This window comes from Labeo rohita, chromosome 24 (genome assembly GCF_022985175.1).
Source record: "Labeo rohita strain BAU-BD-2019 chromosome 24, IGBB_LRoh.1.0, whole genome shotgun sequence".
Taxonomy (NCBI): domain Eukaryota; kingdom Metazoa; phylum Chordata; class Actinopteri; order Cypriniformes; family Cyprinidae; genus Labeo; species Labeo rohita.
Genome location: NC_066892.1, coordinates 10,677,416 through 10,693,449, shown reverse-complemented (window position 1 = coordinate 10,693,449; position 16,034 = coordinate 10,677,416). Strand labels below are relative to the sequence as shown.

Here is a 16,034-nt window from a genome sequence, read left to right as displayed (position 1 = left end):
AAAAAGGTGGCTTTTATTATAACTCTTTTTTTAAATTATGTACTATTATTATTCAGAATTGTTAATTAAAACAGATTGTAAAAAGTTTGTTTTTCCATTTTTTTTTATTAAATAAGAAAAAGCATTAAGAATTGACTGCATTTCTAATAAATTACATTTTGATAAACATTTTCCGGTAACACTTTAAGGTTCACCAGTTAACATTAGTGAACTTCTTTAGTTAACATGAACTAAGAAAGAACAACACTTCTACAGTATTTATTAATCTTAGTTAATATTAATTTCAACATGCATTTTTTTAAATAAAAAGTGTTTGTTAGCATTAGTTAATGCACTGTGAATTAACAAACTAACAATGAATTTTCCACCAGTCTTTTCAATAACTAACATTAACAAAGATTAATAAATCAGAAGTTTATAAATTAACTAAATTAAACAATGGAACCTTATTGTAAAGTGTTATCCATTTTCTTAATTTTTGCTTGAGAATTTGTCATGTAGAACACAAGTGCACAACGTCCTTTATCATCTTTCTGCTATGTTTGTGTAAGAGCTTATAACATAATTCTAAGATAACTTACAATTAACTGTACAGTATATATCATAATATAATCATTTCCAGGGGTGTAGTGCGGCATTACGATACTCACTTCTACATCCACTAAAGACAGTGATACGGTCCGGACCAAGAAGCCGGCTTCCCTTGTAAAATGACTATGACTGTGCCCGTGCCTGTCTCTTCAACTACAACTTCGAATGAAGACGAAGACCAAGGTGAGTACTTCTTAATAACAGGACCTTGTAAATTATATTAATAACACGTCAGGGCTGAAAATTACAATTTTCCCATCACTGTATGTCATGGGGGAAACAGTCAGTCACAATTCTGGATGAATTGAGAATATCATTTTTTTGTTTTGTTTTGTTTCAAATAACGTTCACGATTTTTTAATTATCATTTATTGCAAAATCGGCATATTTTTGTTAACAAAATGTAGTGTAAACAAAATGTAATTTACAATAAGGTTAATTAGTTAACTACACTAGTTAACATGAACTAAGAATGAACAACAGCATTTGTCAATCTTAGTTAATGTTAATTTCAGCATTTGCTAATGCATTATTAAAATGCACAGAATTTACAACTGTATTTTCATTAACTAACATTAACAAAGATGAATAAATACTGTAATAAATGTATTGTTCATTGTTCGTTTATGTTAATAGTTATACATTAACTAATGTTAACAAATGACACATTGTAAAGTGTTACCAACAATACTTATAAAGCATTTATAAACCTTAGTTAACGTTAATTTCAGCATTTACTAATGTAAATCAAGTTGTGTTTGTTAACATTAGTTAATGCACTGTGAATTAACATGCACTACAACTGTATTTTCATAAACTAACATTAACAAAGATGAATAAATACTGTAATACATGTATTGCTTATTCATGTTAGTTCATACATTAACTAACATTACGATAAGGTAATAATGGAACCTTATCGTAAAGTGTATTTGTTAATGTATAACCAATATGCACAATAAACAATACGTTTATTACAGTATTGTTAGTTCATGTTAATTCACAGTGCATTAACTAATGTTACCAAACACAACTTGTGACTTTAATAATGCATTATTAAAGGCTGAAATTAACATTAAGATTAATAAATGCTGTAGAAGTATTGTTCATTCTTAGTTCATGTTAACTAGTGTAGTTAACTAATAAACCTTATTGTAAAGTGTTTCTTGGTTCAGGTTAACTAAAGTAGTTAACCAATGTTAACTAATGAATCTTATTGTAGTGTTACCAGATTGTGCAAATAATACTGGCCAATTTTTGGGTGAACTAAATATCCAAGACTAGTCTTATATGTCATTGTTTATAACACAGGGTGTTCATCCTTAGGTGGGCCGCTTAAAAAACTGGGGGCATAAATTAACAGCCACCATTACAACACTGATAAAATATAATGAATCTTTCTTGGGTCGAATATAAAGAAAACAGCATCAGACCACAATCTTGATGACTAACCTGTAAAGCAGATGAGACAAATCTTACCCAGATAGAGTTACATTAGTCTCGCATAGCCAGACCTTCAGACTGACGGCTGAAGGTCTGGAATTCATAGCAGCTTTCTTTGGCCAAGGCCCGCCCATAAGGCCGTTTGACCGACATGTCAAACAACCAATCACAGTTCGTTTCGTTCAGCGTCACGTTTCGGGGCGTGGAAATGTCCCCACAACAAGTCAGTCAGCATAGACAATCAAAGAAGGAGAAGAAAACAAGCAGTAAGTCATTGATCTGTTCGTGCACGTATAACAACAATGGCGTCTGCATTATATCTCTTTTTGTCTCCACTAAGTGCCTCAAACAAAACTCCTGGACATCTCTTAAAGAGTCTATGCCGTGAACCTCGCAACCTTTTTTTTGAATCCTACGTTTAGCTGATCTTGATAAATGCTCATTGTCACTCATGTAAACACGACAGTTTTTCTTCTGCAATCACACGTCTGCGCTTTGTTTCCCGGCGGACCGAAAGTAAACGCGACACTCGCGTCCCCCGGAAATCCGATAAAATTCAACCAATCAGATGACGACTTCGACATTCCTGAAGTGTTTCCAGTTAAGTGTACCATATGCATCAGACGTTTAGCCAACGTTCCGTGGGCGTGACGTCTGAGGCTGAGACTAGAAAGCCAGTAGTGTTGCCAAGTCCGCGTTTTTCCCGCCGAATTTGGCTTGTCTTACACTGTTGCCGCTGGTTGTTTTTGCATGTCCGAGAGTTAAAGCGAACAAAGTAACTTGATATTTAGCCCCTGCAATGCTAATTTTACCACAGAAACCCTGCCATTTTTTTTTTTATTTGGGTGGGGTATGATGTGGAAACCTGGCAACCACTCTCAGGAAGTGAGGTTGAGTTACGCGGGCATCTACGTGTAGTAAGTGTGTTCGTGCGGACTGTAACCGGTGGCGTGGAGACCGGGCCGCGTGGGGAACATCGGAGACACCCAAAAAATTGGATTTACAAGTACTGTCAACTAAACACGCAAGAGGGAAAAATAATTTAAAGGAGCCGTTTTCTCATTTAAAAGTAAGTAGTTTGCGTCTCAATAAGGCAATGCATTTATTATTTTATGAATTAGCATGGCGGCCTGCAATGTGACAGCTAATGATAATGTCACACGCTGTCAATGAACTTCATGCCATGCTTTGGGTTAATAAGTTGCTTGCTGTTTTAGGCGATTTTGCTCTAATGCTAAAATGATAAACATGCACATTACTTACGTGTCTAAATCTAGAAAGATCCATGGACAGTCACCTTGTAGATAATTATGTAGACGGAAAGGCATATTATGTGTCTAAAATTGAAGTTCGGTTTTATGCGAAAGCTCATGCTTAGCATGAAATAATCTGAATTGAGTATTATTTGTGCAAAGGTTTCTATAAATTAACGTTAACGTTGTTTCTCGAGAAAAAAAAAATTAGGACGAAATATTTGATTTCACCACGTGTCTCTGAGCAGGAAGTACTTATAATCTTTGACCTTCAAGTGTTCTCTAAAGTGCAAAAACAAATATTTTTGTTTGCTATTTATATATTTACTTATTAGCTACTTTACAGATAAGAAATATAAATAATTAAATTGGTTTTCGTCCTTTCAGTGTGTGATGTGAAATGTACCTTCCCTGCAACCTTGTGTTCTGGAGATAAGAATAACATCAAAACAGTTACTTTGTAATTTTGTTAGTTCTCAGTGCTCTGCAAGAAGTGGTTTATAACCTGATTTACAATGGAAATCATTATGGACCAGCTTTCATATCAGTGTCTAATGCTGGTTGTGACTCTCACATGTTCTTCAGTGTGATGCTTTCTGGGTTTCTGATCATGGCCTGAGGAAAAAAGACTTTCATCCATGCTTAATCAAGCTTGAACTGTATTTAGCCCAGCAGGGCGTAACAATAAGGTGTTTTTTTTTTTCTCCAGACATTGGAGCCGGCATGTCGATATCACGTGTCCAACAGATACCCAAGTACTTTATGCTTTATCATCGGCCTGTTATTAGATCCCTTTGCTTGGAGATTAAATAAACCAGGGCTTACTTTGCATTAAAAGGATTAGAATTTCAGGGTTTTTTTTATTTGATTTCAAACGTGTACGTGCGTATTTGTCTTCCTGTTTGAGCTTGTTTTGTGTTGAAACATGATAAATGCTGGTTTGTGTTATCAACACAACACAATTATGACATGTCAAGTATAATCAAAAACATGTCAAACTATCCAGTGAATCCGCATGCCATTGAAGTGTTGCAAGACTGAAAAAAGCGGCAATTGTTCTGTCGGGTGAAGAAGTGGGAAGTTCTTGTAACTGCACATACAAACACTTCCTTTTACGCAACACGTTTTTTGTAATTCAAGCATTAGAATATAATAAACCACACAACCTTAAATAGCATTGGTATGTTTGTAGCTATAGCCAAAAATACATTGTATGGGTTAAAACTTATTGATTTTTCTTTTATGCCAAAAAACATTAGGATATTAAGTAAAGATCATGTTCCATGAAGATATTTTGTAAATTTCCTACCGTAAATAAAAAAAACTTAAAAACTTAAAACTTAAAACTTAATTTTTGATTAGTAACATGCATTGCTAAGAACTTCTTTTGGACTACTTTAAAGGCGGTTTTCTCAATATTTTGATTTTTGGCAACCTCAGATTTCAGTTGTATCTCGGCCAAATATTCTCCTATTCTATAACAAACCATAAATAAATGGCAAGCTTATTTATTCGGCTTTCAGTTGATGTATAAATCTCAATTTCAAAAAATTGACCCTTATGACTGGTTTTGTGGTCCAGGGTCACACGTCTTGCAACACAACTATTTTGACTAGTTTTTGCAAAGGTTGCCTCAAAACACAGTAAACACAGTGTTTTTCCCTCTGTATTTATTTCACTAGCTTGTGCGTTTAGTGGGCCACTAGATTTAGAGTACACAGCATTTCACAATTAGTAAATGTTTGTTCGCATTATCAACATTATACAATCTTCATGTTGATTCTTATCTCTGCATTAACTAGCCGTGGAGCCGCCATAGAGGGTGGCTCTGGGTTTTGGCCGGAGTTCAACGAATCAAAAGACCACTATTTTTTTTTCAGTGGATAAAAACATTTTTGGACTTTGAACAAGGAGGGCTGTGTTTATGAAATCAGAGACTTCAAAAAGAGCACTTCATCTGAGTTGGATTTTGTGAGCAACTTTGTGTTGCTGAAGATATTTTGTATCTCTTCCATTTCAGATTCCATGGCAGGAACAATTGATCAAGCCAAAATGAAGTTTTCGAGAATAGTAAGTTCTGTTTTTGACAAACTTGGTGTTCTTAAATATTTTTGACATTTTAAGTAGTTTAATACTACTGTATGTGTTTCTTTGGAATTTAAAGTCTAATTTTTTTCCCCCTCTGTTAATAGGTCAACAGTCGCTCATACACCCTGTTTAATCAATCTCAGAATCCTGATGGAGAGAGCAGCCGTGTGGAGGTGAAGCTCGCTGTGGATGGTGAGGAGGAAATGGACGAAACAGAACAAGGACACATGCGACGTGAAACGTACACAAGATCCAGTCGTTCTGCGCCGTGGAACAAGAGGAGGATTCTGGTTTGGGTGTGTGGAGTGCTGGTCGTCTTCTGTGTGGGTGAGTCTTTTTGCAGTTTATTTAGTTTTTTACTATATCTGGTTGAAATTCTTGTCCCGAATTCTGTTTTGTTTACTCCCAAATTTTCATATTTAAATACCAGTTCTGTTGTGGTTTGACATTCACAGATACTAGTCCATGTCACAGTTTGATTAAGGTCATCAAAATTTTGCCAGATGTGACATTCTGCATTATACAGTAAATTCCATATTATTACTGGATTTCATCTGTGTGTTTTTTTTTTTTTATGTGCCTAGTTTTTTTGTTAGAAGAGATATTAAATTGGTTGCCAGGGTCAATGTTCAGTTTAGAATAAAAATGCTTGACCATCGTGAGCATCAGTCAAAACTAAGAGTTTCAGTTGTCCATTACCAGTACTTGAATTTAGGTGATGTTCTCATGTGTTTCTAGATGTTTCTAGAGCTCATTTAAGTAACCACACTAATACTTTTTTCCCTCTCCCAGGTATACTCATCGGATACTCTACCCACCGTGAGTCTGAGCCGCCTTCCTGCTCTGCGGAAAAGACTGTGACCCAAAAGCCAGATTTTGAAACTGTGCCTAATGAAGAGGTTTATGTACCTGCTTTGGATTGGAGTGATCTTGTTGGACTTCTGAATGATAAGCTGTCATCTAAAGCAATTGAAGATAATTTAAGGTAATGGTAAATCAAGTATTATTGCTCATTGTGAGCATTGATGGTTAAACATTAAATGAATATTAAAAGAATTGTGATTGCTTAAGTGAACAAATTTTTTATTATACACATGTTCTTGAACATCTCTGACTTTCTGTTCCTCTTCCATCAAGTGAGTATTCCCAGGGGGGCCGTGAAGCAGGATCATATATGGATAACAAGTTAGCTGATAATATCCATAATACTTTCACACAACTGAATATGAACCCCTGGGTTGACGAACATTTTGTGAAGCTACAGTTTCTTGACCGGTCAGTATCAGCTACATTACATTCAAAATAAAATCTCTCAAAACACCTCAGTAATTGCATAGCAGCACTATAAAACACTTCATAGCAATATGCTAACATGCACTTAACACTCTAAAAACATCTCAGAATACAATAAAAACTGTACAGCAGCATGCTAACAAGTGTGTAACGCTCTAAAAACTTCTCAGAACACAGTGAAAACCATATCACCATAACACTAAAAAACATTCTGAATACAAAAGCTGCATAGCAACATGCTAACAAATGCACAACATGCTAAAACCCTCTGAGAACACCATAAAACACATAGTAACATGTTAATAAGCATATAACAGACTAAAGAAACTCTAAACACAGTAAAAACCAAATAGCAACATGCTTACAAATACATAACATGCTAAAAACTATCAGAACACTATCCACCTTATTTTTCAATGCAGAAGTAAGCTGTTTTTTGGTATTGGTTCATTAGCCACTGTAGGGAAGTAATGAGAAGAATATGGAAGTGCAGTAAATGGTAAAAGTGTTTGCACTACAATCCATTGTGTTCATAATCAAGATAATACAGTAAAATAATATGGAAGGACACAACAGTTTGCAATATCAAGCAGTAAATCAAGATATTTTGTACAGCTAAAAACAGCTTGATCGGATGAGACCAAATGACCATGTCTGCTCTTGCGGGAAAAATATGGTGAATAAAAACTGAATAGCAACATGTTAACAATCATATAACATGCTGAAACCACACTGAATACAATAATAAAAAAAAAAACACATAGTAACAGTAACTTGCACATAACATGCTAAAACATCTCTGAACACAGCAAAAATTCAGTATGCTAACTAGTGCAAAGCTAAATAGCGACATGCTAACAAATGCATATAACATGCTCTGTGAGCATCATAAAACACATAGCAACATGCTAACAAGCATATTACAGACTAAAGAAACTAAACACAGTAAAAAACCAAATAGCAACATGCTTACAAATATGTAACATGCTAAAAACTGTCAGGATATTACAGAAACTACAAAGCAATATGCTAAAACCACACTGAATGCAATAAAAAAACAACAACATAATTTGCACATAACACGTTAAAAACAATTTAAAAAAAAAAAAACATATAGCAACATGATAACTAGTCTATAACACTAGAAGTCGCTCTGAACACAATAAAAGCTGCATAGCAACATGCTAACAAATGCATCACATGCTAAAACCCTCTGTGAGAACATAAAACATAGCAACATGCTAACAAATGCATCACATGCTAAAACCCTCTGTGAGAACATAAAACATAGCAACATGCTAACAAGCATATAACAAATTAAAGAAACTGAACACAGTAAATACCAAATAGCAACATGCTTAGAAATACGTAATGTGCTAAAAATGGTTAGAACACAGTAAAAACTGCGGAGCAATATGTTAACAAGCATATAACACACTAAAACCATACTGAATACAATAAAAACACATAGTAATGATCATTTATAACACACTAAAATGTCTGAAGATAGTAAAAACCTAATGCAGCATTCTAACAAGTGTATAACACAACTAAAAATTACTCAATAAAAGCTGCATAGGAACATAGTTAACAAATGCATATAATATACATAACATGCCAAAAAGCCTAATTCAGCATGCTAGCAAGTGTATAATACAACTAAAATCACTCTAAACGCAATCAAATCTGCATAGTAACACACAAACAAATGCATAATATGCCAAAAATATCTCTGAACATTTGAAACCCCTCATGACATGGATGTTATTTGTGATGTGGACTGTATTTAACTCTAACAGCTCCAAACCAAACAAAGTGTTGTTTGGGTCAAAGGAGATTGGACCTACAGCTGGCTTCCTGGCTTACAGTGAAACAGGAACTAAAGAGGTGAGCCTTCCTGTTCCCCTGCAGGAAACGCTTTGTTTCTTTTTTTCTTTCTTTTGTTAGTCAACCTACTTGAGTGTTTCATAATGTGCATTTAATTATTATTTTTTTAAAACAATTATGTTCACAGGGCAGAGTGGTATACGTCAACTATGGTGAGCTTTCTGACTTGCAGACTGTTCAGAATGGAAAATATGGACTGAATCTAAATGGATCTGTTCTACTGATGAGAGCTGGAAAAATCAGCATGGCACAGAAGGTGATTTATGAGTAACAGATTCAAAAAGTGTTTAACTAGAGACTCATTGTGTCCAACTGTATTAATAGTAACAACCTGGGACTTTTTTTTGCTAATGCTGATTAACATGTTTGTCACCATTGTAGGTTATGAATGCAGCTAAAATTGGTGCCGTAGCAGTTCTGATCTACCCAGACGCAGCTAATTATAAAACAATATCTGAGACTACTGCTCTCTATGGTCATGTAAGTTCAACCAAAGAATGATATTCATATGTTGGAGTTTGAATTGATTGAGTTGAGATGTTATATTTTATATTTCTAGTAATTTTTTTACATTGATAATTTAAAATGCAATTTATTTTAGATTTTATATATATATATATATATATATATATATATATATATATATATATATATATATATAATGGCAAAGGCAATTTCTACATTAAAAAAAGGGACTAAATGTTGACTAATATGATACATTAAAATTTGTAACTGCAATAGTTTGAACTGAATATAAAAAAAATGAATAAGTAAATGTATTACGTTTATTTGTAATTTACCAGTTCCGATCTTTAATTACAGGTCCACCTGGGATCAGGTGATCCTTACACCCCAGGATTCCCATCCTTTAATCACACACAGTTTCCTCCTGCCAAGTCCTCTGGTCTTCCAGGAATACTCGCCCAGACAATCACTGCTAAAATGGCAGAAACCATCTTTAAGTATGTTATAGATTTTGGTTTACATTGATCATTTTTTTTAAACCCGTTTTGAGAAACACAAAGTTTCATTGGTATTGTCAAATTTCTCACAGAAACATGGGAGGAGATGATGCTCCTGAAGAATTTAGGGGTGCCTTACCCAGATACAAGTTGGGAAGCCAGAGTGACAATGTAACTGTAGAAGTCAATAATAAGCTTGCTGAGACCAAGATCCACAATGTGTTTGGAGTCATCAAAGGATACGTGGACCCTGGTGAGTTTGTGCATTTTGTTCAAACGCATCTATAAAACAAAATGTCTGTGATCTAACTGTGCCAGTGTCAATCCGGCAGATCGTTATGTCGTGATTGGAGCGCAGAGGGACTCCTTGACCAATGGATATGCCAAATCTGCTGTTGGCACTACTCTTCTGATGGAGCTTGCGAGGGTTTTCACTGAGTTGAAGAAAGGTATGTCCTTATGGGCCTGTGTTTTCAAATGCAGCCTGAGAGTGTATTGTTTGTAGCATGTTCTCACTCCTCATCCTCTTCACCATAGATGGTTTCAAACCAAAAAGAAGCATTGTGTTTGCCAGCTGGACCGCAGGGGATTTTGGTAACATCGGAGTTACTGAATGGCTTGAGGTTTGTGTGACGATGTCATCTGAGCTTGGCTTGAATAATTGCACATAGTTTGATTTGAAATGCTGGTTTTTCTAATGTGCTTTCATCATTGTTATACAGGGATACTGGTCATCACTGGACAGAAAAGCCTGTACTTATATCAGTTTGGATGGTGTTGTTACTGGTAAGTTTACTGTGTCCAGTGTCAAACATTTATTATAGTCTCTTGTTGTTGGGTTGTCACTATAAATGAATAATGTGTTCCAGTACCAAGAGGTATCAATTATATTTCTAGTTGAGACTTTTACTTCTCTTCCTGCTCCTCCTTTTCCTCTTCTTTGTCTAGCATAAAAATATATGGGCAGCAGGGACCATAAATTGTAGGGACCCCAAGCTTGGCAGGATTGTTTCAAACGTGCACATCAACTCAGGCACACACACATCTGGCTAACACTAGGTGGCACTATAAGGAAGTTTGTGTTTTGGAACACAACCCTGGAACCCTAAGAGCTAAAATACCTGCCTGTAGCCCTAGTAATTCTGAAAACCTTGATTAACTTGTTAAGGTGTGTTTGATTAGGGTTGGAGCTAAACTCTGCAGGACTGTTGCGTTTTTATGCTGAATTTAAGTAGGCGTTCGTAACATAATTTGGGGGTTCGTCCGGGATCTGAACCCGGGACCTCTCGCACAGGACATTAGTGATTGGACCCTCATGATTGCTGTATTTTTATACATTAATAATGTAATTCTATCTTAATTCCTTCATTTTAAAATTAAATTTGAATCTGTCATTTTAGCATTAACAGAAGTGCATATTAGTGCGTTATTGCGTAATAAAGATTACTTGTCATAATACTGTCGATCCAATATAGTTGACACAACATCGTCTTTGTTTCAGTCTTTCGGAAAATCTTGTCAAATTGTGCCTTTTGTAAGCAAATCTGTATTAAAATGAAGTGAACAAATGACCAAGTTCTTACTGACACAGTCTGGAACTTCATTAAAAATAAAGTTCATCTTTCCTAATGCTGGGATCAGAAGCGATATCGCATTTTTCAGGCATGTGAACAGTTGTATATTGCACATACAATTGTTTTTCACACATACGCACAATATTCGTATCATACAATTGACCCCCTGGTTCCGAACAACTTTATCTCTAGAACCACTGGTGTCAATCAGACCATTTGTTAAATGAATAAGATGTAAAAACCCTACTTTTGCAAACTAGTCTAAGGTTTTTTTGCTCAGTCTGGACAAAAAAAAACCTGCAGTACAATTCTCTGGACTCTGTAGCTTAATAATTCCAAAAAATGTTGAAATTTACCCTTTGGGAAGCTATAACGGGGTCGTTTAGAAAAGGGACTTGTCCAAATATACCCAAGAGTCAAAGCCTAAATGAAAACTATGGTAAATGACGTTATCATTGATTTAGGTTGTTATGGGTTTCATATTTTCATATGTGCTTAAATGCTTTAAAGTGTTTGAACCCTGGTAATTGCTGCTTGCATCTATATTTATTATCATTATTTGAATTTTTGTACATTAATCATGTAATTCTATCTTAAGTCCTTTATTTAAAATATAATTTGAATCTGTCATGCATTAACAAAAGTGCATATTAGTGCGTTTACCTGAGAAATTTGGTGGCGCTCAAGTTTGAGTTCCACTCATTCTGTTCACAGTCCCATTTCCTAGTTTTCTCCCTATTCTTTGAAAATTTAAGATGTTTTGTTTAATCTACAGGTGCGGGCTCTTTTAGAGCTTCTGCCAGTCCTTTGTTGCACACCCTTCTGCAGAAAACTCTGGAAAAGCTCAAAACCCCTGGGTCAACTTCAAGCCTTCTCCAGAGTTACGGCGGTGTTTTGTCAAATCTGTGAGTAAATCTGCTTTGATTTGTGTTTTAATGATGGAAATATAAATATAATAGTGATTCTGTGGTGATGTGATATATATATATATATATGAACCTGTTTTCCTTCTCAGTCTGACACCCATGCAGATGGATGATGGTGCATATCCTTTCCTGGCCCTCTCTGGAATCCCATCCGTGTCTTTCAGTTTCGTCTCTTCTCCAGTACGTGTTTCATCTGCCTGACAGTTAAATGAAAAAGAAAATAATGGGTTTTACAAGGCTGACAGCTCCAAATGTTTGCATACTCATTTTATGATGTTCTTCCACCAGGCTAATGCTGAAGAGTATTTAGGAACAGACCTAGATGAAAAAGATCATCTGGACCGCTTAACCAGTCAGAAAGTGCTTGAGTTGTCCATGCTTGCTGCTCAGGTTGCTGGGCAGATTGCACTCCGTCTCGTCCACGACCACATCCTCAGACTAGATGTTACCAAGTATACTGATGTGATCACAAACCATGTGAATGCCATCATCAAGCACGTTGATGCTCTCAAAAAAACCAAGGTAATGCTTTTTTTATCATATGCGTTATGAGAAAAAAAAAATAGAGCTTTTTTTTGTGTAACTTTAACCATTTTCAATGTTCTTTTAACAGGTTGATAAAATTGACTCTTTATCGACGCAATGGCTGAACAGCGCAAGGGGCTCCTACAGTCGTGCTGCGACCTCTCTAAATGTCGACATAAAGAATACCGACACGAATGACATGGAGATGTGTCGCATAATCAATAACCGCATAATGAAGGTGAAGATGATGGTCTTGTCTTCTATCACTGCTCAATGCATATTACCCAAGTTCTGATGTTTCTATTGTTTTCTTCCTCTTCTAAGGTGGAGCATAATTTCCTCTCTCCGTACTTCTCTTTGAGAGACGTCCCATTCCGCCACATTTTCTTTGGCTCTGGGGGGCAAACCGCCACAGACCTGGAAAAGTACCTTGGTGATGTAGTTGAAAGCAAGGCAAGCTTCAACATTGACCAGGTCCTAAATGATTTCGCCCTACTCACCTGGACCATCCAGGGCTGTGCCAATGACCTGGCTGGTGATATCTGGTCCTTGGACAACGAGATATAGGTTTTCACCGTTGCCTCAACCAACTTTACATCAACCAACGTCATCGGTTTTGCTTGAAAATGATTATAGATACACAAATATAATCCTGCCAGTATGAAGTAGGAATGAATTTTGACCAAGCATATCTTTGAAATTAATGATATGACCGCTTTAAATTAAACTGGAAGTTCTGTAACCATATTAAGAACTATATTGAGATAAATAATATAGATATCTCATATTGCGAAGTATTTTTGCTGGACTAGAGTTAAATTCAATCAGAGCACAAGGTCATCAACTTTGCTCCCCTGCAAATTGTTTTAAGGTCCATGTCAGGTTAAATTTGCCTTTTCTGGTGGTATGTTGAAGATGTTTTTCTCATCCATCGTTATCAGGTTGCACATTTTGAGTAAATTTTGTCCTCGGCTGCTACTTGGGATTTTTAGTCCCTTTCGCACTTCATTTATAATCCCAACTCAGCCTCTGTGACCAACTGAGGATCATACTGTATTTATTTCTAATTTATTTATCAGTGACAGTGTTCACTATAAAGTGTCTTCTCTTGTTTTTTTTTTTAATTATCGGAAGCAGTGCCTTCCATAATTGTGACGGTTATACTGTCAGTTCTTAAAAGCAGCATCTGCTAACAGAAATGCATGTTACCAACACCTGGCATTAGAAATGTCTCTTGTTACAGGTGCTTGAGGAAATGAACTCAAAAGCACCTTTTTTTATATTATGGAGCAGTTCCTGTTCTGTTTGAAGAAAAGCCCTAAATTGGCAAAATTGAAACCGGAAATTGACAGTATGGGCCGTTGAGTGAAATTTGACAAAGTATCTTTTTTTTTTGTTCTCGTTGGTCTGAAATAATTTGATTCAATTGGCGAAGCTAGTTTCCATTTTGACCAAACTTGTGGGCTCAAGCATTTTTGTGACAACAGCATTTCTCTGTAACATTTATATTTCTATTCTAAATCCATTATCGGGAGCAGTGTCTTCCATAATGTGCGTGTTCGAAGGTAGTTTTTGCCTACCGGCGTGTATATATCGAGGACAGTGATCCTCATATTTCACTGTAGGGTGGATCGAATTATCGGGAACAGTGTTTCCCATAGTTTATGTAAATATTTATTTTTCATTATGTGTTTTCGTGTGGCTTTTTTTCCTGCTTTGTTACTATTACTGTAATCTGGACAAGATGTCAGTTACTGTACATCTAGTCATGACTTTTGTTTTATTCAGGGTTAGTTTCTCTCTTAGTGTTTCACTGGGTTCTTGTTTCATATTGCACTTTTCTGGCCTGTTTCTGTTTCAAAACTATTGATATTCATTGTGTAATTTCTAGAGGCTTTTGCAGATATTTGAATATTGGTTACTTATTTCTGTACCTGTTCTTTTTTTCCTTTAAAGCAGGTGTTAGAAATGAGGATGTGGGCATAACGTATTGTATAATGATGAGAATATGATGTATGGCTGCTTACTAATAGCTTACTGCTGATTTTACATAATGGTTTCATGTTTGAACGCACTTCCGGACAATTTTGGTGGACACGTTTTGTAAGGGTGTGCGTACTAGTCTGCAACTGTCTTTTCTCCTCCTTTACCAAAAATACCATGTTTGGTCTTTCATAGCATGTAGAAATGCATGAAATAAATCTAAACAATCACAGATTGAGAGATTAAGAGCAAAGCATCTGTTTCAAGCGTAACGTGATGGCTAAATAATGTTACTAAACATTTGAACTTGTGAGAATGAACTCTTACTTCTAGACAAGCATGTTTTGATTTACCAAGTTTCTATTTATCAAAATGAATAGCAGGGAAAATTGATCATTCAGACATGTCTAGATGTGTTGGGGTTAGATCCATTTAATTGATATTGATTGTTAGAACTGAAATTTGTATCCACTATCTGTCAACCTTTGCTCTGTAATAAACACTGAAATTGGAAGTATGTTTATTCTTGTGTAAGACCTTGAATATTTTCCTTGCAAAACACAGGATGTACAAGACTACCAGGAACAGATCTGATTTTCTGAAAACATAAAAGCTTAAATCTATCAAATGCCAAAAGATGTACAGGGTGTATTTGTAATTGGATTAGTTTTACGAAATAATTTGTCTATAGAGCATTTTCACTACAAATCATCAAACGGCCATATTGGCGGCACTAAATATAAACAATGCCACTGAACTGAAAATAACTTGCATATTTTGCTGATTATTGCTGCTGAAAATTTGGGCTGTACAAATCAGTCAGACCTGGTAAAACATTTAGGGTACTATAGCCTACCAAAAGTTATAACAAATGAAGGAGAAGAGTGCAAACAACTGTCTGAGGAACAAAAGGCGTTTGTGGTTGGCCAAACTGAAGCAGCGTTTTCTAGAGCAAGAATCTTGACCACATCCGTGTTTGTTCTTTTATCTTTTCCAGTCAAGTAGGTGAAATATTAGGCTGATATCTTAATTAATACTGCTTTTACGTATCTTTACCACCTATTAACATTAGTTTGTCAAAATATTGCCCCATTTCCTGCCTACTAAGTCCTTCTCTGTATGATTTAGCAGCTTCCACACGTTTTTTCAGTGTTTTAGACCATAACTTAGCAGAACAACATATTCAGTAATACATTAACCGTGCAATCCATGCTGTTGTTTACATCCGAGTATCGCCAGTATGACCAAATCCCCACAATGCACCATAAAACCAGTGAGTGTCGTCTACTCAATGTGTTTGCTAAGTTTTCAATCTCTGAAGCCTGTAAATGATACCAGATGGTTATCAGCTGGCAATGTAATAGTAAATTAACATTACCTTAAAATACACCACCCCTAACACTGTAGTCACCACGAAGAACAGCTTCAGTTGACAAAATGTTATAATTCACATGTACGTGTTTAGATTTAACTTTTTAAATAATATTATATTCATTTAAGATTCACACA

At 35.6% G+C, this 16,034-nt stretch overlaps 1 protein-coding gene across 2 annotated transcripts; it reads left to right on the top strand.

The window, feature by feature from the left end:
• The first annotated feature begins 695 nt into the window (after positions 1-695).
• tfr1b (transferrin receptor 1b) lies at positions 696-15,048 on the top strand. Of its 2 annotated transcripts, none has more exons than XM_051097995.1 (18): positions 696-774; positions 5,308-5,357; positions 5,480-5,702; positions 6,168-6,360; positions 6,513-6,650; positions 8,468-8,555; positions 8,683-8,811; positions 8,937-9,035; positions 9,378-9,517; positions 9,610-9,770; positions 9,850-9,966; positions 10,055-10,140; positions 10,240-10,303; positions 11,867-11,996; positions 12,107-12,197; positions 12,306-12,539; positions 12,631-12,780; positions 12,867-15,048. In XM_051097995.1, the coding sequence occupies exons 1-18, from the start codon at positions 711-713 to the stop codon at positions 13,107-13,109; spliced, it is 2,400 nt and encodes a 799-aa protein (XP_050953952.1). In that variant the 5' UTR covers positions 696-710; the 3' UTR covers positions 13,110-15,048. The 2 variants fall into 2 exon arrangements, with proteins under 2 accessions (XP_050953952.1, XP_050953953.1); XM_051097996.1 differs by lacking the exon at positions 696-774 and adding an exon at positions 2,951-3,103.
• The last annotated feature ends 986 nt before the right edge of the window (positions 15,049-16,034 follow it).